Raw genomic sequence first — 22,953 nt, 5'->3', positions numbered from 1 at the left:
GGAATGTCGACGGAGAAATGAGATCTGATATGCGTGCAATTTAAGGAAACATTGAAATGATAAGAATTACAGAAATTGAAAGTTTAATACCAATCCACCCACTTCCCATATTTATGGAATTTTTAAAGTTTCTTCTCCGGTCTCTATGCCCAGTGGAAAGAGCCTGGGCTTCGGAGTCAGAGCTCATGGGTTCGACTCCCGGCTCTGCCACTTGTCAGCTGTGTGACCGTGGGCGAGTCGCTTCACTTCTCTGTCCCTCAGTTCCCTCATCTGGAAAACGGGGATTAACTGTGAGCCTCACGTGGGACAACCTGATTACCCTGTATCTCCCCCAGCGCTTAGAACAGTGCTCTGCACATAGTAAGCGCTTACCAAATACCAACATCGTTATGCATAAAATACTATACGTCGGATTTGAAGATAAAGGAAAAAAGTCAATAATCCTGCAGAAATGAATCCTTAAATGTCCACCAGCTCTATCCAACATTTATGATGCCCTTCTGATTCCCATATTGCCATAAGAGAACATGAAGCAGCATAGTGGATAGAGTCCGGGCCTGTGAATGAGAAGGTTGTGGGTTCTAATTCCCGCTCTGCCACTTGTCTGCTGTGTGACCTTGGGCGGTTCACTTCACTGTGCCTTAGTTGCCTCATCTGTAAAATGGTGATTAAAGCTGTGAACCCCATGTGGGACAGGGACTGTGTCCAATCTGATTTGCTTGTATTCCCCTCCCCAAACGCTTAGTACAGTGCCTGGCACATAGTAAGCACTTTACAATAATAATAATGAGATTTGTTAAGCGCTTACTATGTGCCAAGTACTGTTCAAAGCGCTGGGGTAGATACGAGGTAATCGAGTTGTCCCACGTGGGGCTCGCAGTCTTAATCCCCATTTTACAGATGAGGCCACTGAAGCACAGAGAAGTGAAGTGACTTGCCTAAAGTCACACAGCTCATAAGTGGCAGAGGGGGATTTAGAACCCATGACCTCTGACTGCCAAGCTGGCTGCAGACATTTCGCCCATAAAACGGTGGTACTACTCGGCAAACTCCTCTGTTTTCTAAAAATCATGTTGGGTCAACTATTGTTTCAGTGGAAATAGGGTTGAGGGAGAAGACGGTTCCAAAGCTTGCACCATCCTTCATTTCATTCAATCGTATGTATCGAGCGCTTACTGTGTGCAGAGCACTGTACTAAGCAGTTGGGAGAGGGCAACAGAACAATAAACAGACACATTCCCTGCCCACAGTGAGCTCACAATCTAGAGGATTTGCCTGTCTGTGCCGCCTCCACCTCCCCATCCCTGCCATCCTGTCCCACAGACGCCCCTCGTACCCCTCCCCCTAAGCCGGCTCCTGTCAGCTCACTCCCGTCTCTACTCGGATGTCCTGCCATCGCCTCAAACTTAACATGTTCCAAACGGAACCCCTTACCTTCCCGTCTAAACCCTCTCCTCCCCCTGACTTTCCCATCACTGTAGACGGCACCACCATCCTTCCTGTCTCACAAGCCCGAAACCTTGCCGTTAGCCTTGAGTCCTCTCTCTCATTCGACCCACACGTTCAATCTATCACTTAATCCTGTCGGTTCAACTTTCAAAACATCATTAAAATCGTCCTTTCTTCCCCATCCGAACTGCTGGAACATTGATACAAGCACTTATCCTATCCCGCCTCGATTACTGGGTCGGCCTCCTTGCTGACCTCCCTGCCTCCTGTCTCTCCCGTCCATGCTTCGCTCTGCCGCCCAGGTCGTTTTTCTACAAAAACGTTCAATCCAAGTTTCCCCACTCCTCAAGGACCTCCAATGGTTGCCCATCCACGCCTGCATTAAACAGAAACTCCTTACCATCACCTTTAAAGCACTTAATCACCTCGTCCCATCCTACCTCACCTTGCTACCCTCAGCCCGTACACATCGCTCGTCTAAAGCTAAACTCACTTTGCCTCGATCGTTTATCTCACCCCCGACCCCTCACCCCCGTCCTGCCTCTGACCTGGAACGCCCTCCCGCCTCAAATCCAACAGACAGTGACTCTCCCCCACCATTCAGAGCCTCACTGAAGGCACTTTCCTGACTAAGCTTTCATTTCCTCTCTTCCCACTCCCTTCTGTGTCGCCGTGATTTGTTTCCTTTATTCATTCCCCCTCCCAGCCCCACAGCGCTTACGTACATCTCCATAATTCATTCATTTATATTAACATCTGTCTCCCCCTGTAAACTGTAAGCTCACCGTGGGCAGGCAATGTGTCTATTATAGTGTTGTGTTGTACTCTCCCAAGCGCTTAGTACACTGGCCCGCACACAGTAGGCCCTCAATAAATACAATTCATTGATTAAAGCTACTGAGATAGTAAATGACTTGGGTCACCCTGTGAAATTCAAAAAGCCTCATAATAGATTTGAGTTCTCCCCCAACCTTCTTCAGTTTTGCGTGAGTGGAAAGAGCACGGGCTTGGGAGTCAGAGGTCGTGGGTTCTAATCCCGACTCCGCCACTGGTCTGCTGTGTGACCTTGGGCAAGTCGCTTAACTCTCTGCGCCTCAGATACCTCATCTGTGAAAATGGGGATTTAAAAAAAAAAAAGTGAGCCCCACGAGGGACAATCTGATTACCCTGTATCTACCCCAGCGCTTAGAACAGTGCCCAACACATAGTAAGCACTTAATACCATAATTATTATTATTATTATTCTCCTTAAAAAGCTCAAAATTTTATAAAGCTGAAACCTGGAGTGAAGAAGCGTACTGCACTTTTTTCTCTGGCATTTCTTAGAAACTTCTCCAACAGGAATCTGTTTATTTGTTTCTACCCCAGTACTTAGCACAGTGCTTGGCAAAGTACATGATTAATCCATCACTGATACTTATAGGTGGTCATAAGCCCCTTCTGGGGAACAAACTTGCAACTGCTTAAAGTCAGTTTCTAGTAAGGAATGAATTGAAAAAGTCGCATTTATTGAGTACCCACATGGTGCAAATTACTACCTTGCAACGGGTTCCCTTTGCACTGCAGATTGCTTGAAAGAACAATATTAGCATTTCAACATTTTATGATAACCATAAATTCCTACCCATGATTTAGTAAATATGTTCCCCTATTCTTCTATTGCATCTCAGCCAAATCACATAATAAAAATATGTACCGTAAGCGGAAATGACTTCATTTGCCTGTCCCAGTAATAGATCCAGAAACATGGGTTCACATGCAAAACCAAAATATGACAGAGAGGAAACTATATTTTTAACAGCTTTTTTCTAAGGCCTGATCGTTGTTTCTTTGGCATTTAGCATGTAAACACATGCTAATTTTGTGTGTGTGTGTATGTAGTAGAATAGTAAATTAAGCAGTCCTGTATAACTAGAAAACCAACAGGGACGTCGCAGAGTATTGAAATAAAATAAAGCAACAACAAAATAAATCAAATGGGACTGGAAGCAGTGTGGCCTAGTCGATTTAAAGCATAGGCCTCAGGAGTCAGAGGACCTGGGTTCTAATTCCCACTCCGCCACTTGTCTGCTGGACAAGTCACTTAACTTTTCTGTGCCTCAGTTTCCTCAGCTGTAAAATGGGGATTCAATTCCTGTTCTCCTTCCTACTTGGACTGCGTGCCCAGTGTGGGACAGAGACAGGTCCTGATTAACTTGCATCTACTCCAGGGCTTAGAACATATAGTAAGTGCTTAACAAATACCACAAAACAAATCTGGCAAATAGTAAATTTTGTTTGAACTAAGCCAATGTTAGTTGAGTCCTGTATATCTGCAAATATTGTGTTCAATTATAGTACTTATAGTACCTAAAGTTTTACCTAGTCTTAAATTGGCCACTTGCCAAGGAACATCGACTACTTCAGACTGCTTAATGCTCTTTAATGCCAGTTAGCTGTTCAATGCTAGGGAAGCAGCCGGGTCTAACGGATAGAGCACAGGCCTGGGAGTCAGAAGGACCTGGGTTCTAATCTCAGCTGCTCCATTTGTCGGCTGTGTGACCTTCGGCGAGTCACTTAGCTTCTCTGCTCCTCGTTTCCCTCACCTGTAAAATGGAGATTAAGACAGTGAGCCATGTGTGGGACAGGGATTGTGTTCCACATGATTCCTTGTAACTGCCCCAACCCCCCCTACCTTACTGTTTTCAGTAAGATATAGGGAGCTATAGGATCATTTTCTATATCTGAGGGGAAGTTGGCAGTTGGGTGGGGTGTGTAGGTGTATTTGTCCAGTACATGGTGCCTTAAAACGACCCACGTTAAATTCTCGGTCGTTCTTCTGTTTCGCTTTCCTAGTCCCTGCTTCAGTCCAGGGGCTGTACGCAGACAACGCTTACAGCAGTCATTCGCTGATCGTCAACTGGAACAGGGGCACGGGAGTGGCCGAGAGGTACGATATCCTGCTCCTAAACGAACAAGGGATCCTCCTCAGCAACAAATCGGAGCTGGCGACTGCCAAGCAGCACAGATTTGGAGATTTAATACCTGGGAAGAAGTATAAGATCCAGATGTTAACGATGAGCGGAGGTCTCTTCAGTGTTAGAGCCGAAACGGAAGGGCGCACAGGTAATTGAACCACTCACCTCATCGATAGAAAGAACCAGAGAGTCCGTTTATCCCATATTCCTTCTTAGTACTTCCTTCGATTCCCAAACGGACCTGGGCACACTCGTCCATTCGGTAATACTTACTGAGCACCTCCTGTGTGCAGAACACTGTGTTGGTCGCTTGGGAAAGTACGGTATGATATTCATTCTATTTTTCTAAAGACTTTCCAGGATGGGAATTCCTTAACCTAACACGGAAATGCCTGATAGATGGTTTTAAGGAATTCTCACACAGCTCTTCCTCTGCCTCTTACCCACTCTGATGGGTGAATTAAGCACTCTATAGCCTCTCAGTACTGCTGATATTCCTTTGAAATTTTGCATCCGTGAAGGATGAGGACCTAGCCTTTGATATGATGGGTATAATTCCTGTTAATATCTATAAATTATAAATTATTTATTGATATTAATGTCTGTCTCCCCCTCGAGACTAAGCTCACTGGGGGCAGGAAACCCGTCTACCAGCTCTGTCGTATCATCGTCACCCAACTGCTTAGTACGGTGCTCTGCACAGGGAAAGCGCTCGATAAATACAAACACTGTTGGGGGATGGTTTAATAAATACCGTTTGATCACCGTAGTTTAACGAACGAGATTTTCAAACTCTTTCCTGAATTTCCAGTCCCAGCAGCTGTCACCAATTTGAAAATTATAGAAAATACCACCGGGCACCTTTCGTTCACCTGGACAACCGCTGAGGGAGAACTGGACTGGTACAATATCTTTCTGTATAATCCGGACCGATCTCTTCAAGAACGAGCCAAGGTGGAACCAAAAATTCAGCATTGGTCTTTCCAGAATTTGCTGCAAGGCCGACTGTATAAAATGGTGATTGTCACCCAGAGCGGGGAGCTTTCAAACGAGTCATTCGTCTATGGAAGGACAGGTAAGAGCATTTAAGAAATTGCCACTGAATTTCTGACAATCATCCCCGCTTCGCACACCGCAGGTTTTCAGTATTTTACCCCTTGAGTTCAACGTTTTCTTTCTCGGTGGTTTCTCACCTGGGTATACAGCTGTTAATCAGTAGGCGTATTTGGAACTTTCCTGCTAACTCAGTAGGAAGGAGCGTGTCCTGGTGGAAAAAGCAAGGACCTGGGTTCTAATCCCAACTCTGTCACTTGCCTGCTGTGAAACCCTGGGCAAGTCACTTAACTTCTCTATGCCTCAGTTTCCTCATCTAAAAAAAGGGAATTCAATATCTTCTCCCGCCTACTTATGCTGTGAGCCCCATGTGGAACGGGAACTTGTGTCCAGCGTGACTGTCTCACATCTACCTCAGTGCTTGGCATAAAGTAAGCACTTAACCAATAAGACCAGTATTTTTGCTCCCAGGTAGCACCTGTGGTGAATTCATACAGATTCTTCCTGAAGCTTCATAATGCTTATGCTCAAATCAAATCTGCCTCTCTCCTTGCACTGCTGGTTGATTCCACTTCCAAAATTCACATCACTGTTTCAAGTTGTGCATCGGGTGCCCTTCAGTTGTTTCTCGGTCTCGTCTGACTTGTCTTTGCCCCATTTCAGCTCGTTCTTCACTGTGAATTAAGAATTCCCTGACTCTCCTATCTACCCACAAGCCCAGCCTTGGCTACCCTGTTGATGGATTGGCCACACTGCATGCAGTATTTTGTTGTCGATTGGTGAACCTTCCTGTTGTTTAGCGCAATAATAGTGTAGATAAAAATCAGCAGGGTCTTGTGGCTAGAGGAGCGGAATTTCAGGCCCCGTGGGGCTCGGAGCCCAAGGTACATCCATAGCCAAAGTGAACACGCCAGCAGCCACCCATCTTCCGGAGGATTTTAGGAGGGCTCACGATGAGGGTGCTTTTCTCTTTCCCGTCGGGGCGGTGGGAGGCAGGATGGCACAGAGTCTCCTCAGTGGTCCGGAGGAGAGCCGGTGGGACAGCTTGGCTGTCGCACAGCATCCTGAGAGCGGGGACCCGCGGTGGCGGAAGAGAAACCAGTTACTTACCAGTTGCCTAGCTCCGGGCGGGTGGGGTAGGACTGGTTCCCTCTTATTGTTGCAGTGGAGCGTCAGGCTACGGGTTAGGGTTTGAAGAGCAAGATTTGACCTCGAGCAGACACTGATAAGAGTTACAGGAGGGCCTGTGTTCTGCAAACAAAAGAGGATCCCTTTCTTGAAAAGTTCACTCATTTGCCTGGGATTGCTTCATCCTATTCCCCTTTCCTTAATCACAAACTCGTCTCTTTCGCTTTGTGCGAGTGACTGTCATCCACGGACCACCGGTGTGGAAATCCCCATCTCTAGCCAGACCCCAGGAATCTTATGTAGAGAAGCAGCGTGGCTCAGTGGAAAGAGCACGAGCTAGGGAGTCAGAGGTCATGGGTTCAAATCCCGGCTCCGCCGCTGGTCAGCTGTGTGATTTTGGGCAAGTCACTTAACTTCTCTGTGCCTCAGTTACCTTATCTGCTGAAGACTATGAGCCCCACGTGGGACAACCTGATCACTTTGTATCCCCCCCAGCGCTTAGAACTGTGCTTTGCACATAGTAAGTGCTTAACAAATGCCATTATTATTATTATTATTATTATGTTTTCATGTCTCTCGACTAAAGTCCTTCCTTTCAAAAAGGCCTACCCTTAGTAGAATCAATCGGTCGATCGTATTTATTGAGTGCTTTCTGTGTCCAGAGCAACGTGCGAAGCACTTGGGAGAGTACAATATGACCATATGACACATTCCCTGCCCACAAAGAGCTTACAGTCTGGAGCAGGAGACAGAGGTTAATAAATAAATTGCAGATATGTACGTAAGTACTGTGGGACTGGCGGGGGGGATGAATAAAGGGAGCAAGTCAGGGCATCGCAGAAGGGAGTGAGAGAAGAGGAAATGAGGGATTTAGGGAAGGCCTTTTGGAGAAGTGCCTTCAATAAGGCTTTGAAGAGGGGGAGAGTAATTTTTTGTCAGATACGAGGAGGGGAGGGCGTTCCAGGCCAGAGGTAGGATGTGGGCGAGAGGTCGGTGGTGAGGTAGACGTGATCGAGGCACAGTGAGAAGGTTAGTACCAGAGGATCGAACTGCGGGTTGGGTTGTAGTAGGAGAGCAGCCAGGTGAGGTAGGAGGGGACAAGACCGTAATCACACTGTGGGCAGGGATTGTGTCCGTTTATCGCTGTTTTGTACTCTCCCAAACACTTAGTACGGTGCTCCACACCCGGTAAGCGCTCAATAAGTGCGATTGAACGAATGGTAACTGAAGTAATTGTTTTCCTCCGGCTCAGTTCCAGCTCCAGTGAACAGTCTCAAGGGATCGAATCGGAACATGACAGACAGCCTCTGGTTCACGTGGAGTCCAGCCTCTGGAGACCTTGACCACTATGAGCTGATTCTGACTAACCCCAATGGCACGCAGAAGGAGAGCCTGAAACACAAAGACTTGACAGAATGGCACTTTCAAGGCCTCGTTCCCGGGAGAAAGTACACCTTGGTCGTCGTGACTCACAGTGGCGACCTGGCTAATACCGTCACCGCTGAAAGTAGAACAGGTAAGGACCCCGCTGCCGCTGCTGGTCAAATTTCAGCGAGAATCGGAATTGGAAAAGGCAGTTTCAGTGCCCCTCTGACGAGGGATTTTGGGCCCGCGAGCAGTTGCGATGACCACAGGCGATCGGGGTGTCGATCCAGAGAAGCAGCATGGCACAGTGGATAGAGAGCAGGCCTTGGAGCCAGAAGTACCTGGATTCTAATCCCAGCTCTTCCCCTTGTCCGACGTGTGACCGCGGGCAAGTCACTTCACTTCTCTGGGCCTCAGTAACCTCATCTGGAAAATGGGGATTGAAACTGTAAACCCCATGTGGAACAGGGTCTGTGTCCAACTCAATTTTCTTGTATTCACCCCAGCGCTTAGTAGAGTGCCTGGCATATAATAAGTGCTTAACAAATGCCACAATTACTATTAATTATTATTCGTTCGCTAGGATTTACTGAGACCAGGGTATTAAGCACCAGGGTAGGTACAAGCTAATCAGGTAGAATACATTCCATGTCCCACACGGGGCTCACAGTCTTAATCGCCATTTTACAGATGAGGTGATTGAGGCCCAGAGAAGTAAAGTGAGTTGCCCAAGGTCACACAGTAGACATGTGGCGGAGCTGGGATTAGAACCCGGGTCCTTCTGACCCCCAGGCCTGTGCTCTATCCATTAAGCCACACTGCTTTCTTCTCCCATGTTATCTAGGCCTCTTCTCAGGATTAGAAACCCAAACCTGTCCGTTATTATAAGCGTCCCTGAAGCCAGATGGTTTTTCATGCTCCTCCCTCCCATCCCCACAGCACCTATGTGTATATAACTATAACTCTACTTATGTTGATGCCTGTCTACTTGTTTTGTCTCCCCCCCCTTCTAGACTGTGAGCCCATTGTTGGGTAGGGATTGTCTCTATTTGTGGCCGATTTGTACTTTCCAAGCACTTAGTACAGTGCTCTGCTCACAGTAAGCGCTCAAATATGATTGAGTAAATATGTATATATCTGTAGATATCTATAATGTATTTATTTCTTTATATTAATGTCTGTCATCCCCTCTAGACGGTGAGTTCATTGTGGGCAGGAATGTGTCCGTTCATTGTTCTATTGTGCTCTCCCAAGTGCTTAGTACAGTGCTCTGCACACAGTAAGTGCTCAATAAATCCGACTGAATGAATGAATGAACGTTCTTCCTTACTCCGTAGCACCCAGTCCTCCCAACACGATGGCATTTGCGGATGTCGCCAACACTTCCCTGGCCATCACGTGGAAGGGCCCACCCAACTGGACGGACTACGATGATTTTGAACTGCAGTGGACTCCAAGAGATCAACTCAACATCTTCAACCCGTACAGCACCAGGAAATCACAGGGGCGTATCGTGTATGGCCTCCGACCCGGCCGGTTCTATCAATTCAGCCTGCGGAGTTCCAGTGGGGATGTCCTGAGAACCTACAGCCAACCAATTTTTGGAACAGTGAGAACCAGTATGCCATTTTTGAGTCCTTGGGTCTCCGGCGGGACGGATTACAAGGGATTATCCCTTCTTAGTGGAGCGGTGGGGTTTTCAGTCCATTGACTGGTGTTGGAAGAGCGAGATTCAAAGTCATGTGGAAACCAGTAAGAGCTACGGAGAGGGCCTGCATCCCGCAAGCATAACAGGACACGTTTCTTGAAAGGTTCACTCGTTTTCCTAATTAGAATAGAAGTAATTCCGGTGCTCGTTAAGCGTTTACTATGTGCCAACCACTGTTCTAAGCACTGAGGTAGAAACAAGTTAATCAGGGTTAGCCCAGTCCCTGTCCCACATGGGGCTCGAATTCTTAATCCCCATTTTACAGACAACGGAAAGTTCACCTACTGTCGGATATTCAAAATGTTCGTTTCCTCATCTTCCTTCAGAGCCAGACAAGATACAAAACCTCCACTGCCGGCCACAGAACTCCACCGCCATTGCCTGTTCCTGGATCCCTCCCGATTCCGATTTTGATAGTTACAGTATTGAATGTAAGAAGATGGATACCCGAGAAGTCGAATTTTCCAAAACGCTGGAGAAAGAGAGGTCTCTGCTCAACATTATGACGCTAGTACCCCACAAAAGGTACTTGGTGTCTATCAAAGTACAGTCTGCTGGTATGACCAGTGAGGTCGTTGAAGACAGCACCATCACCATGATCGATCGTAAGTAATGATAATAATCATGGTGTTCGTGAAGCACTTACTACGTGCCGGGCGCTGTACTAAGCACTGGGGTGGATACAAGCAGATCAGGTTGAACACTGTCCCTGTCCCACGTGGGGCTCACGGTCGCAATTCCCATTTTACCGATGAGGTAACTGAGGCACAGAGAAGTGAAGTGACTTGCCCAGGGTCCCACAGCAGACGAGTGGCAGAGCCAGGATTAGAACCCATGACCCTCTGCCTCCCAGGCCTGTGCTCTATCCACTAGGCCATGCTGCTTCTCATAAGCTATTTGTCCTCTCCAACATGGAGCTAGAAACGTGCACTCCCTCTTCCAGAAAACTTGTGAAGAAGTTTAACCGGTTGTCTGTAACCGCTCCAGTGCTCAGTACGGTGCTTGGCACACAGTAAGCACTTAACAAATACGACAGTTATTATTAAACAAAACCAGTTCTAGCCTTGTTCCCTGAAGGGCCCTGCAATTTACACTTCTCCTGCCAAAATGTGCCAGATCATCCCTACTGGTTTATCCTGTCTGTCAGCTAATTTTCAAGCCATGACAAAACATTCCCACAAATCCCATGATTACTCAGGTTTGGTGGTTTGTTTTGTGGTTTTTTGTGTGTGTGTGTAGGTGGATGTGGGGGTTGGGATTAATCCTTGGTTATGGAACCCTGTCAGATTCCTTTGGAAATTATAAATACACCTCATTCTCCTGTAACATGGGTGTGGTATTGTTGCAAAAGCTACGATAAGAAAATGCATTCGCGGCGTCTGATGCCAACACGGGCACGCGGGTGTTGTCGGAAGAACGTTCCGTGATTCCGACTTCACAGCCTAGCCCAAACGGGTGGTGAAAACGTGTCATGACTGCGTATTTTATGTTATACACACTCTGTCCGTATGCTTATCGACCCCTTCCAAAGAGTCCCGCAGAGCAGTGAGGTAGGATTTCCCCTTAGAGAAACCAATGCCTCATTGATCCTAAACCGAAATGTCGATTTTGCCACTTTTCCAGGTACAAAGCCGGGACTTACCGCTCACTCGGTAATGTCCAGAGTCACTCGGGGAAATCCCGATTTGCAGATAGGACTTATACTGGTGATCCCTCTGACCCTCCCCCCAGTAGCCAACTGCCCTGATGGGCTCCACACTCTTGCCATGTGGTCTGGAACTTCTCCTGTGAGGTCGTTCCGAGCGTTCAGGTGAACGCCATCTTGTCCCGGTGCTTAATTTTGGTTAGAACCCACAACCTCTGACTCCCAATCCCGTGCTCTTTCCACTGAGCCACTCTGTTCTCCTTCCTATCTAGACTGTGAGCCCCATGTGGGACCTGATTATCTTGGGTCAATCCCAGTGCTTGGCCCCTAGTAAGCGCTTAACAAATTAGAAGCAGACTGGCCTTGTGAATAGAGCAAGGGCCTGGGAGTCAGAAGAACCTGGGCTCTAATTCCGGCTCTGCCATTTTTCTTCCGTGACCTTGGACAAGTCACTTCACTTCTCTGTGCCTCAGTCACCTCATCTGTAAAATGGGGATTGACCCTGTGTGGGTCATGGACTGTGTCCAACCTGTCTTGTCTCTACCCCAGTGCTTAATGCAGTGCCTGGCACATAGGAAAGGCTAAGCAAACACTATTAAAAAATATCACTGTTATCCTCATCATTAGCCGATGGTTTGAGTGGATCCTTCTCAATCTCTGCTGCATGTGGTAAAACCTTTTGCATTTTTCATGATTTTATTGATTTCATTCTTCATTTCTATTTCTCCTACCCATCCCTATACCAGGACCACCACCTCCTCCGTCACATATTCGGGTGAATAAGAAGGAGGCCCTCATCAGCAAATCTTCCATCAACTTTCGTTTCAACTGCAGCTGGTTCAGTGACACCAACGGAGCTGTCAAATACTTTACCGTGGTGGTGAGCGAGGCGGACGGTAAGTTTACGGTGACTAACCGGACCTCGGAAAGGCTCCTGAATCCGACCCAGGATTCCATCCGGCTTAGATGCTTCTCGCGGCTCCTTCCAGTTTTAGGATCTGCAGTCTCCTGGGATGCCGCTGGGATCCCGTTTCTACAATTCCCTGAGAAAATAGCTTCAGGCCAACGGTTCATTTCAGGTTAGGGAATCTGGTAACCTCTGTTGCAGAGGAGGCATGGCGTAGTGGATGGAGCACGGGCCCGGGAGTCAGAAGGTCATGGGTTTTAATCCTGGCTCCACCGCTTGTCTGCTGTGTGACCTCGGCCAGGTCACTTCACTCCTCTGTGCCTCAGTTACCTCATCTGTAAAATGGCGATTAAGACCGTGAGCCCCACGTGGGTCAGGGACCGTGTCCAACCTCAGCACTTAGTACAGTGCCTGCTACATAATAAGTGCTTAACAAATACCACTATTTTATTAGTATCGAATGTACGAATGAATGAATGTGGGCCCTTCTCCTTCCAGGCAATGAGGAACTGAAACCAGAGCAGCAGCACCCTTTACCTTCCTACCTGGAATACCGGAACAATTCCTCCGTCCGGATGTATCAGACAAACTACTTTGCAAGCAAATGTGCAGAAAGTCCGGACGTCAACGCCAAGAGCTTCGACATAAAGCTCGGCGCCGAGATGGAAAGCCTCGGGGGGAAATGTGATCCAAATCAGCAGAAATTCTGCGATGGTCCGCTAAAGCCCAGGACAGCTTACAGGTAGGATTTACTGAAGTCATCTTGTCTGGAGCGGCGGGTTCATCTTGTCATCTTGTTTGGAGCACTAAAAGGCGGGCTCTCTTGCTAGGCTCTGGGCTGTCTGGACTCCCCCAGCTGTTGCAGATTCATTAGTCACTTCCAGGAATGCTCCGCGTTTTACTGGGCTCCTGACTTGGGTGAAGAATCCCTTCAGCAATCTGTGCCTGCTGCCATTTGCTCTGTGCAGTCTTGGAGGCTGGGTCCACTGCTCCGCCTCTTGGGTGTTCTGATGGAAGGATTGTTTACCCTCCAGGCCTAACAGACCAAATTTCTCAATAAATAGGATTGATTGATTGAATCTCCTATCTCCTCCTGCTTCTAGAACATTCCTACCTACCTAGTTGACTCCAGGTACCTTAAACTCAATAAGGCAAAAACTCAACTCCTCGTTTTCCTTCCTAAGCCTTCTCTTTCTCCCAGTTTTCCCATCCCTGCGGATAACCACCCCATGCTCCCACTTTGATTTATTCATTCAATAGTATTTATTGAGCGCTTACTATGTGCAGAGCACTGTACTAAGCACTTGGAATGAACAAGTTGGCAACAGATAGAGACAGTCCCTGCCGTTTGACGGGCTTACGGTCTAATCGGGGGAGACGGACAGACGAGAACAATGGCAATAAATCACTTCCAGAAACTCGTGACCTCGGTATCTGTCCTTCGCTTCCCACATTCTGTCTTTCTCTAAATCCTTCCAGTCTCTCCCTCCCCCTCACCCTCCCACCAACAGTATTTCTTGGATCTGCCATCCTCTCCATCTTTGTGTCCTCTATCTTGCCCTCATCACCGCACGGGAGAATTATTACAAAAACTTCCTTACTGGCCTTTCCATCTCAACCCCCTTCATTTTATCCGGTTGGGATCGTCACCTTAGAATGTCTTCCAGAACACATCATTCTCCTCCTCAAAAACCTTCCAATAAGCTACCCATTTCTCTAACAGGATTTGTTAAGTACTTACTATGTGTCAGGCACTGTACTAAGTGCTAGGATAGATACAAGGTAATCAGGTTGGACACAGTCCATGGCACATATGGGACTCAGGGTATTACCCCCCATTTCACAGATGAGGTAACTGGAGCCCGGAGAAGTTAAGTGACTCTCCCAAGGTCACCCAGAAGTAAACAAAAATTCGGACTTATTCGATTTAGAGCTCGCTGTGGATAGGGAACGTGTCTACCAACTCGGTTGTACTGTATTCTTAGCACTCCCAAGTGCTTAGTACAGTGCTCTGCACAGAATAAGCACTCAATTAATACCGTTGATTGATTTAGAGCTCTCCACTCTCTTCTCCTACCACACCCCAACTTGTACTCCTCACCTCTCTCGGGATACTCCTCGAGCTGACACGTCCTTGTGGTTTTCCTATGTCTTAATAATAACGATAATAATAGCGATGGCATTTGTTAAGCACTCACTATGTGCCAGGCACTGTACTGAGTGCCGGGGTAGGTACAAGCAAGTTGAGTTGGACGCAGCCCCACTCCCCATTTCACAGATGAGGTAACTGAGGCAGAGAGAAGTGACTCGTCCAAGGTCACACAGCAAACAAGCGGCAGAGCCGGGAGTCGTACCTGTTGTCACCCTCTTCCCTAGAATAAAACTTCCTCTCTCCAACCCTCCTAAAATTTGCCAAACTCCGTCTCTTCATGCCTTACAGAGCCACCTCCTCCAAGGAGAATTCTCTGATAATCCTCACCTTTATGGTCATATCACCCTATTAGCTACCTTAGCAAGCATATCTATTTAAGCAGCGGGGCTCAGTGGAAAAAGCACGGGCTTTGGAGTCAGAGGTCATGGGTTTGAATCCCGGCTCTGCCACTTGTCAGCTGGGTGACTATGGGCAAGTCACTTAACTTCTCGGCGCCTCAGTTCCCTCATCTGTAAAATGGGGATTAAGACTGTGAGCCCCACGTGGGACAACCTGATTCCCCTGTGTCTACCCCTGCGCTTAGAACAGTGCTCTGCACGTAGTAAGCGCTTAACAAATACCAACATTATTATTATTTATGTCTACTTATGGGTCTACTTTCCTTTTTATCGTTTGTCTCCTTTAGCAGTTGGAGGTCTGCAATCTGTGTCTACTCGTTTGCCCCATTAGACTGTTAGCATCTCAGGGGTTTCTACTCAATGTTCCCAAGTGCCCAGTACAGGGTGAGAATACAAAGGTAGGAATCAGACATGGTCTCCCGTTCCTTGATTGAAAAGGCAAGTAGTGTCACCTATGTAGGTGTGCTTAAATCAGGGACACACTAGGTAAATGAAAATCAATCCAACAGTCGATCGTATTTATTGAGCACTTTACTGTTCGCAGAGCACTGTACTAAGCGCTTGGGAGGTTACAATACAGCAGAGTTGGTAAACACATTCCCTGCCTACAACGAAAATCGCCGTCGTTCCCTGGTATTTGGACACCTCGGCCTCGCACAATCCTGTGTTCCTGACCTAGTGCTCCAAATTCCTGGGAGAATCGGACGGGGTATTTCCGCCCACCCGGGGCAGCCTCAGCTATCGCTAACGTAAATCCACCTCCTTCCCAGGATCAGCATCCGAGCCTTCACCCAGCTGTTCGACGAGGACCTGAGGGAATTCACTGAGCCGCTCTTCTCAGATACGTTTTTCTCTTTGCCCATCACCACGGAATCAGGTTGGTTTAACTTTTCCAGATCAGACACTGTGCCGTGTCAGCCACCTGCTGCCTCATGCACCCGAGAAACCCAGGGGGACTCATGGCTTGGGGATTCCAAATTCATTGGGTTCCAACTTGAAATGGCCTGGGGTCAGAATCAAGTTGATGTGGCAGGCTCCGCTTTCTCGTCTCCATATCCACCCCCAGAAATTCACACCTCGGAGAATCGCTAGGCAGCAGTCAGAGCCATATGTCAGAGAAGATGGCGGCCAGCAGTGTAACTGGGCAGACGAGCAAACATGGCAGCCCTCCAGCTCCACCCTGTTCTTTATTAACAGAAGCAAGGGATGCCATTTGCCACCTCGGGGTGAATGAATGGGGATCGGAAGGCCTGGAGAGAAACTTGTTGCCTTGCTCCAATTTCTGTGAACCATTCCTCAACTTTGGAAGTTTTGTGGAAGGACGTTTTTATGATTGCGCCTACGGTGTTAAGCCAGGCCTTTCTACACCATCATTCCTCCATTTAGGGCATTTCAACCATCCGCTGAATGGTCCCTCACTACCCAAGGATCTCTGGAAATCTCCCTTTCATTTTTTAGGGGCCGGGAGAACCCAACGAGAACTCACTGGCTCAGTTCCTCTCATGTGCCAGGATGTTCACAGGCGTAGTTAGGGAGAGAATAACCTTAGAGGCTAAAATCTACCCCCTCAATTAGGGAAATGGCCTGCATCTGTCAAGAAGAAAAGGGTCTTCCTCAGTGGGCCTCATTTTTGTGCCTGGGAATCGAGCACTCTCTTCAATTTTCAGAACCCTTGTTTGGCGTGATCGAAGGTGTGAGTGCCGGCCTGGTCCTGATTGGGATGCTGGTGGCTGTCATCGCCTTGTTTATCTGCAGGCAGAAAGTCAGGTGAGTATGAAATGCTTTTGAGCGTTTTCTCAACCAGCCAGCTTTGGCTTAAAATACATTTTCATCCATAATTCAGGAATATCCTTTAGAAATTTTAAAAGCTGAAGTCCTCAAAGACTCTTAATGAAAAGGAAATTCAAACCACCCCATATTCCTTGGTTGACTCAGTTCTATTAGTTTAACTTCTATTCACATTGCAAGTGATGACTCTTTGAAATATGGCATGTTGCGGTCCTCTCTGCTTAGCTGAATCATGATTATGCTCCGGCAGTCTGATCCTGATCTCTCCCGACAAGCGTGCAATCATATCTGAGAATGTTCTCCAGGAAGTAGCGTGGGCCTAGGAGCCAGAGGACCTGAGTTCTAGTGCCAGTTCCATCGCTTGCCTGCTGCTTGACCTAGACCAAGTCACTTCTCTGTGCCTCAGTTTCCCCAACCAAAATGGGGATTCGATACCCGTTCTCCCTCTTACTTAGACTGTGAGCCCCACATGGGACAGGGACCATGTCCACCTTGATTATCTTGTAGCTACCCCAGTGCTTAGAGCAGTTCTTGATGCATAGTAAGTGCTTAAATACCATAAAAAAAGTGTTGGGAATATAATGGAATGAATGTACACCTTTGGGAATTTTTGATTCGTACATATCTGTCTTTTCTCATTCTATCAGACCATATTGTACCATATTTAAGGGTCTTGCAAGGAAGGTGTCTTGGTAATAATAATTATTATTATAACAATAGCAGTATTAAAGTGTTTTATATATGCTAAGCACTGTACTAAGTACTAGGTTAAATGTAAGATAATCAACTTGGAGACAATCCCTGTGCCAAAAGGGATTTACAGTCTAAGGACAAGGAAGGGCATGATCCCTGTCCTAAGAGAGTTTTCAGTCTAGCACGGACTAAAATCATCTGTCCCTCTAGCAGGGACAGAGACTAAAATCAATTAGTAAATAAATAAATTAGCAATGGGCATTCTAAAGCAAAAAAAGACATAGCCTCAACCCCCGCAAAGACCTATTCCTGGTTATTTCTCTCTTCCTACTTCCTTCCATAAGAGAAACCAACGGGGCCTGCTCAGATTTGTGTTTGAATTTTACCACAGAACCCTAACGAGAACCGTTCCCTTTGTATTTCAGCCACAGCCAAGAGCGACCATCTGCCCGTCTCAGCATTCGCCGGGACAGGCCTCTGTCCGTCCATCTCAACTTGGGCCAGAAAGGGTAACGTCCCACTTATCTTCAGAGATGCCAACAACACTCTGGTTTTTTCAATCACTCCATCGATGGTATTTATTGAGTACTTGCTGTGTGCAGAGCACTGTATTAAGCCCTTGGGAGAGCACGGTACAGTAGAGTTGGGAAACACACATCCCTACCCTGAAGGAGCTTACAAGGGGAAGACACACATTAAAGTAAATTACAGATAGTACAAGGATGGGTCCATAGGTCCCGTGGGGCTGGGGTGGGGTGAGTATCAGAGTGCTTAAGAGTGACAGACCCAAGTACATAGATGATGCAGAAGTTAGGGCAAATAGGATGGGACAGAAAGAAATGAATCAGGGAAGGCTTCTTGGAGGGGGTATCACTTTAGTAGGGCCTTGAAGATGGTTTTTGAAAATAATTTGGTCTTTTTTTTTTTTAAAACAGGAACCGGAGAACTTCTAGGTAAGAGAAATAGCCCGTTCATCATGGTATCTTCCTTCGTGACACAGTTCAGATTGGCTTGGCCCTGTTTTTCCTCTCCCAGTAACCGAGGTGTCTTTGCTTTTATCTATCTTTGACCATGGAAGCCCCATTCGAGTCAGTCAGTTTGAAGGACACTTCATGAAGCTCCAGGCGGACTCCAACTACCTCCTGTCCAGGGAATATGAGGTAGGGATCAAGCCCAAGTAAATCCACGGACCGAGTTCCCCGGACAACCCATCGAAATGGGCCCTGATTCAACTCTCGGCTGGGCTTGCCAGCCCGATTAGTTCGAACGTTTCAGCCGAGCTACGGCGCTCCGCTTCCTCTGCTGATGGGGATTTGGTGGATGCCCAATCCAGTAAAGCCAGGCCAGGATTGACATATGTTAATTCACCCTTTAAAAGAAGCAACTGGTTTTGAGACCAAGCTGTGGTTACTGTCATCCCTATTGATTTTTTTTTTTTTTTTTAAAAAAAAAAAAGGCAGAGAGCCCTAATTTTGCTTCGGGAAGCCACACGTTTGATGCCATTTGCATCCCACCATTTTGTTATTTTCATTCACCCATCTTTATTTCTGCTTCTACAGGACTTAAAAGACGTGGGTCGCAATCAATCCTGTGACACGGCACTGTTGCCAGAAAATCGAGGGAAAAATCGCTACAACAATATACTACCCTGTAAGTTTTAAGTTGGGATATTTGACAGTCCCCAGAATGTCCCACTTTCCACAGAAAAATGGAGCAGGGGTAAGTGGTGCCTCTTCTACCCCAGGAAAAAACTGGCACTTGCCAGGCGAGAGCTTGGGGTTCGTCACAGGAAAGCCACGTGTCTGAGAGCCTGTAAATGGAACCAGTTTCCACACCGAGCGCTTTCCCTAAGAATGGCTTTATAAAGTCTCCAGCTGCCCCGGTGATATTGCTCAGAAATAACACACCAGACATGGCTGCTGTACACTTGGGGACAGTTGATTGTATCACAAAGCACAGGCTGTGTGTCAAAGAGCTGCTCAGACTAATCGATTGTAAAATCATTAGCTACATTAACAGATCATTATTCAGTAGAACAGAAAGACATGAAATCGGTAAATAGAGAACTCTAGGAATTATTTTCTTGTAGAGTCGATGTTCACGGGAGGGGGCTATTGTGGGAGTGGGGACTGAAGAAGGCAGGAAATAGAGACAGACTCAGATATACAGAGTAAGACAGAGCTTTTCGCTGCATGGAACTGTGAGCCCCATCTGGGACGGGGACTGTGTCCAACCCGATTATCTACCCCAGCCTTCAGTACAATGCCTGGCACACTGTAAATCCTTAAACACAATTAATTAATCAGCCTCAGAAAGCAACGTGGCCTAGCAGATAGAAGAAGAGTCTGGATGCCAGAGGACCTGGGTTCTAATCCCAGCTCTGCCACTCTGCTGCGGAGAGACCTTGGGCAAGTCACTTAGCTTCTCTGTGCTTCAGTTCCCTCATCTGTAAAATGGGGATTAAGATGGTAAATCCCATGTGGGACTGGACAGTGTCCACTCTGATTCCCTTGTGTCTACCCCAGCACATAGGAAGTGCCTAACAAATACCATTCAAAAAGAAGGAAAAATAGGCAGTGGAACTTTGTGGAAACTATGGTCATCTGCAGGGATTTGGATGCCCCTCATGACTGGCATGACTAGCAGCTTTGAAGATAATGGCCTCCAGAGGCCATTCATTTATAACCATGCGCATCCCCGCCAGGGCCACCGTGGAAACCGTCCCCAAAGCTGGGTGACCAATTCTTTCGACCAATTCTTTTCCAGATGACCCGACCAGAGTGAAACTTGCCAATGTGGATGACGACCCTTGCTCAGATTACATCAACGCTAGCTACATACCCGTAAGTGGCAGAGAAGGACACAGCTGCCGTTTTCTCCCCACACGGAGCTGGAATTGTGTCTCTCTTGAATACGTTCCAACGACCTTGTCTAAAAGCCTGTGAACTAACTCCATGTCTCACTGTCTTAACCTAACAAGCAGCTGATACAAATAGGGCTAAGAGCTAAATTGGCCAACTCTCTGGCTGTCCCTGAACCCTGTCCAAAGCACTGGCTGTCAGGATTGGTAGCGACTTTTCCTATTCTGATTCCCGGCCAGACACCTCACTGGGTCTGATTCTGGATTACGAGTCGAGAACATGTCTGCTAATTCTCTTGGATTGTACTCTCCCAAGCACTTAGAACAGTGCTCGGCACATAGTAAGTGCCCAGATAGCACCAAGGACCACCCAACTCCTACTGAATGGGCTAAGACTGTACTAAACTTAGAAAGAAATTGTGGTAAAAGTGATGATGAAAAATCCAGTGGTCTAGTGAAAAGAGCACGGGCCTGGGAGGCAGAGGACCTGAGTTCTAATCCCAGCTCTATCACCTGTCACTCTGTGACCTTATCTCACCTGTAAAATGGGAATTCTGAGTAGCCCCACATGGGACATGGACATTGTCCAACCTAATTAGTTTGACTCTATCCCAGCACTTAATACAGTGCCTGGCACATAGTAAGTGTTTAACAGATACAATTAAAAAAAAAAAATCAGGAGATCTGGTTTCTAACCTTGACTCTGCCATGTATCTGCTGTGTGACCTTGGGCAAGTCACCTTCTCCAAGTCTCCTCTTTTCTAAAATAGGGATTCAATACCTGCTCGCCTTCCCCGTTTGATTGTGAGCCCCATTTGAGGCAGGGACTGACTGTATCATATCTTTCCCAGCATTCGGTACGTAGTAATTGCTTAACCAATGTTACGATTATCACCACCAATAGTATTGTAGGAAAGATGTTTGCCACCCCTCCAAAACCTTGCTTTTAAAATTTTGGCTTTCTCCTTCCGTGTCCAAGGACTCTGATCTCGGGGACAATTTTAGCCCTTCTTTTTGTCATCTCAGATGGAACCAGAGAGAGCCATATCAACCAGTCTGCAACCCTGCCCTTTGTTTACAATTTTTAAAGGATCTATTGTTTCTAGTATCCCATACTGAAAATTCATTTCAGGGCAACAACTTCAGAAGAGAATACATTGCTACTCAAGGACCACTTCCCGGAACAAAGGATGACTTCTGGAAGATGGCGTGGGAACAGAACGTTCACAATATTGTTATGGTGACCCAGTGCGTGGAAAAGGGCCGGGTGAGTAAGCTGTCTTGCTGATAGGAAAGTAACTTTCTTCACCTGGGAGAATTCAAGCAAGGCTTTCTGGAGCTACGATCATAGAAGTACAATAGTCACGGGAGTACAGTATGAACACAGAGCGGCAGTGTGGTCTAGTGGAAAGAGCACAGGCCAGGGAGTAAGAGGACTTGGGTTCTAATCCTAGTTCCACCATTTGTCTGCTGTGTGACCATGGGCAAGTCACTTCACTTCTCTGTGCCTTGGTTACCTCATCTGTAAAATGGAGAGATGGGCGGTGAGCCCCATGTGGGACATGGTCTGCGTCCAACCCGATTAACTTCTACCTACCCCGATTCTTAGTACAGCGCTTGGCACATAGTAAGCGCTGAACAAATACTATAAAAAAGCAGTCAATCACTCATACCTTACCTCACTATTCTCCTACCTACCTGTACTTGCTGTTCCTCCCAAGCACACCTCACTGGGCCTCATTCTTGACTCACTTGTCTCTGGCTCATATGTCCTTTCTCCTTTCTGGAACTCCCTCGCTGATTGAATCCTCCAGGCCACAGCTCTTTGACTATGGTCAAAGCCCTTCTGAAATCCCGCCTCGCCCAGGAAGCCTTCCTTGACTTCGGTTTTCTTCTCCCCAGGTTACAACCTCCTCCTACCATCTCAGCATGTTTGCACCCCCTTAGAATTTTTATGTTCTCAATCTCCCATTGCGCTTTTGTACACATTGATTTATAAGCTCTATTTCAGAACTTCCTCTTGTTTGTAAATTATTTTACGTCTGTCCCTGTTAGACTGTAAGCTCCTATCGGTCTAGGATCGGTCTCATGACTCTATTGTATTTTCCCAAGTGCTTAATACAGTGTTCTATACGCAGCAGACACTGGATAAATACTATAGATTGACTGACTGCTGGGTCCTTCATGATTCGGACCTTTTCCTTCAGGTTACCTTCCTTCTGGGTTTCAGGACTTCACACAGTCCTCTTTCAACCTCTCCCAGCATATACACACACACACATCCACCAGTTGTCTGCTGTGTGGCCTTGAGCAAGTCACTTCACTTCTCTGTGCCTCAGTTACCCCATACATAAAATGGGGATGAAGACTCTGAGCCCTACGCGGGACAGGGACTGTGTCCAACCCGATTTGCTCATATCCACCCAGCACATAGTACAGTGCCTGGCACATAATCGCTTAACAAATACCATTATTATTACTATAATTATGCATAGGCATATACATACTCTCTCTTTCTCTCTCTCCTCTCTTTTTCTCAGCTTAAATGAATACTACAAGTTCCCCTAACTTTTGTCCTATATTTTTAATCATGAGTTACCCAGTTTTCCCTTCCCTTTTGTTTTCAATGCTCCCTCCCTTCTCTCTGAAATTTAGAATCACTTCAAACCCTTGGAGAGAAAACTTCCTTGTTTGACTATTTCTTAGTTTCTTCAATTGGCTTTCCTAGGAATAATAATTATAATAATAATAGTAACATCATCATAATAGTAATAACTATGGTATTTAAGTGTTCTGTATGTGCCAAACACTGCAGTAAGCAGTGGGATGGAAACAAGATAAGCAAGTCCC

The 22,953-nt window shown here is 46.8% G+C and overlaps 1 protein-coding gene and 1 long non-coding RNA gene across 2 annotated transcripts in view; one reads left to right on the top strand and one right to left on the bottom strand.

Annotated features, from left to right (window-relative positions):
• Positions 1-22,953, top strand: part of PTPRB (protein tyrosine phosphatase receptor type B) — a 102,800-nt gene that overhangs the window by 69,391 nt on the left and 10,456 nt on the right. Inside the window, exons 15-29 of the mRNA XM_029078476.2 lie at positions 4,285-4,554; positions 5,218-5,481; positions 7,840-8,103; positions 9,290-9,571; positions 9,987-10,265; positions 12,052-12,201; positions 12,711-12,954; positions 15,533-15,639; positions 16,430-16,529; positions 17,669-17,752; positions 18,179-18,196; positions 18,322-18,403; positions 18,803-18,893; positions 20,010-20,086; positions 21,236-21,370. Coding sequence (XP_028934309.1) covers positions 4,285-4,554; positions 5,218-5,481; positions 7,840-8,103; positions 9,290-9,571; positions 9,987-10,265; positions 12,052-12,201; positions 12,711-12,954; positions 15,533-15,639; positions 16,430-16,529; positions 17,669-17,752; positions 18,179-18,196; positions 18,322-18,403; positions 18,803-18,893; positions 20,010-20,086; positions 21,236-21,370 — 2,447 coding nt within the window. The remainder of the gene's footprint in view (positions 1-4,284; positions 4,555-5,217; positions 5,482-7,839; positions 8,104-9,289; positions 9,572-9,986; positions 10,266-12,051; positions 12,202-12,710; positions 12,955-15,532; positions 15,640-16,429; positions 16,530-17,668; positions 17,753-18,178; positions 18,197-18,321; positions 18,404-18,802; positions 18,894-20,009; positions 20,087-21,235; positions 21,371-22,953) is intronic.
• LOC114816369 overlaps positions 15,875-22,953 on the bottom strand; it is a 31,205-nt gene continuing 24,126 nt past the window's right edge. Inside the window, exon 2 of the long non-coding RNA XR_003764136.1 lies at positions 15,875-16,511. This is a non-coding gene — a long non-coding RNA (uncharacterized LOC114816369). The remainder of the gene's footprint in view (positions 16,512-22,953) is intronic.

Source organism: Ornithorhynchus anatinus, chromosome 14 (assembly GCF_004115215.2).
Source record: "Ornithorhynchus anatinus isolate Pmale09 chromosome 14, mOrnAna1.pri.v4, whole genome shotgun sequence".
Lineage (NCBI taxonomy): Eukaryota > Metazoa > Chordata > Mammalia > Monotremata > Ornithorhynchidae > Ornithorhynchus > Ornithorhynchus anatinus.
This window is presented reverse-complemented; position numbering and strand designations above follow the sequence as displayed.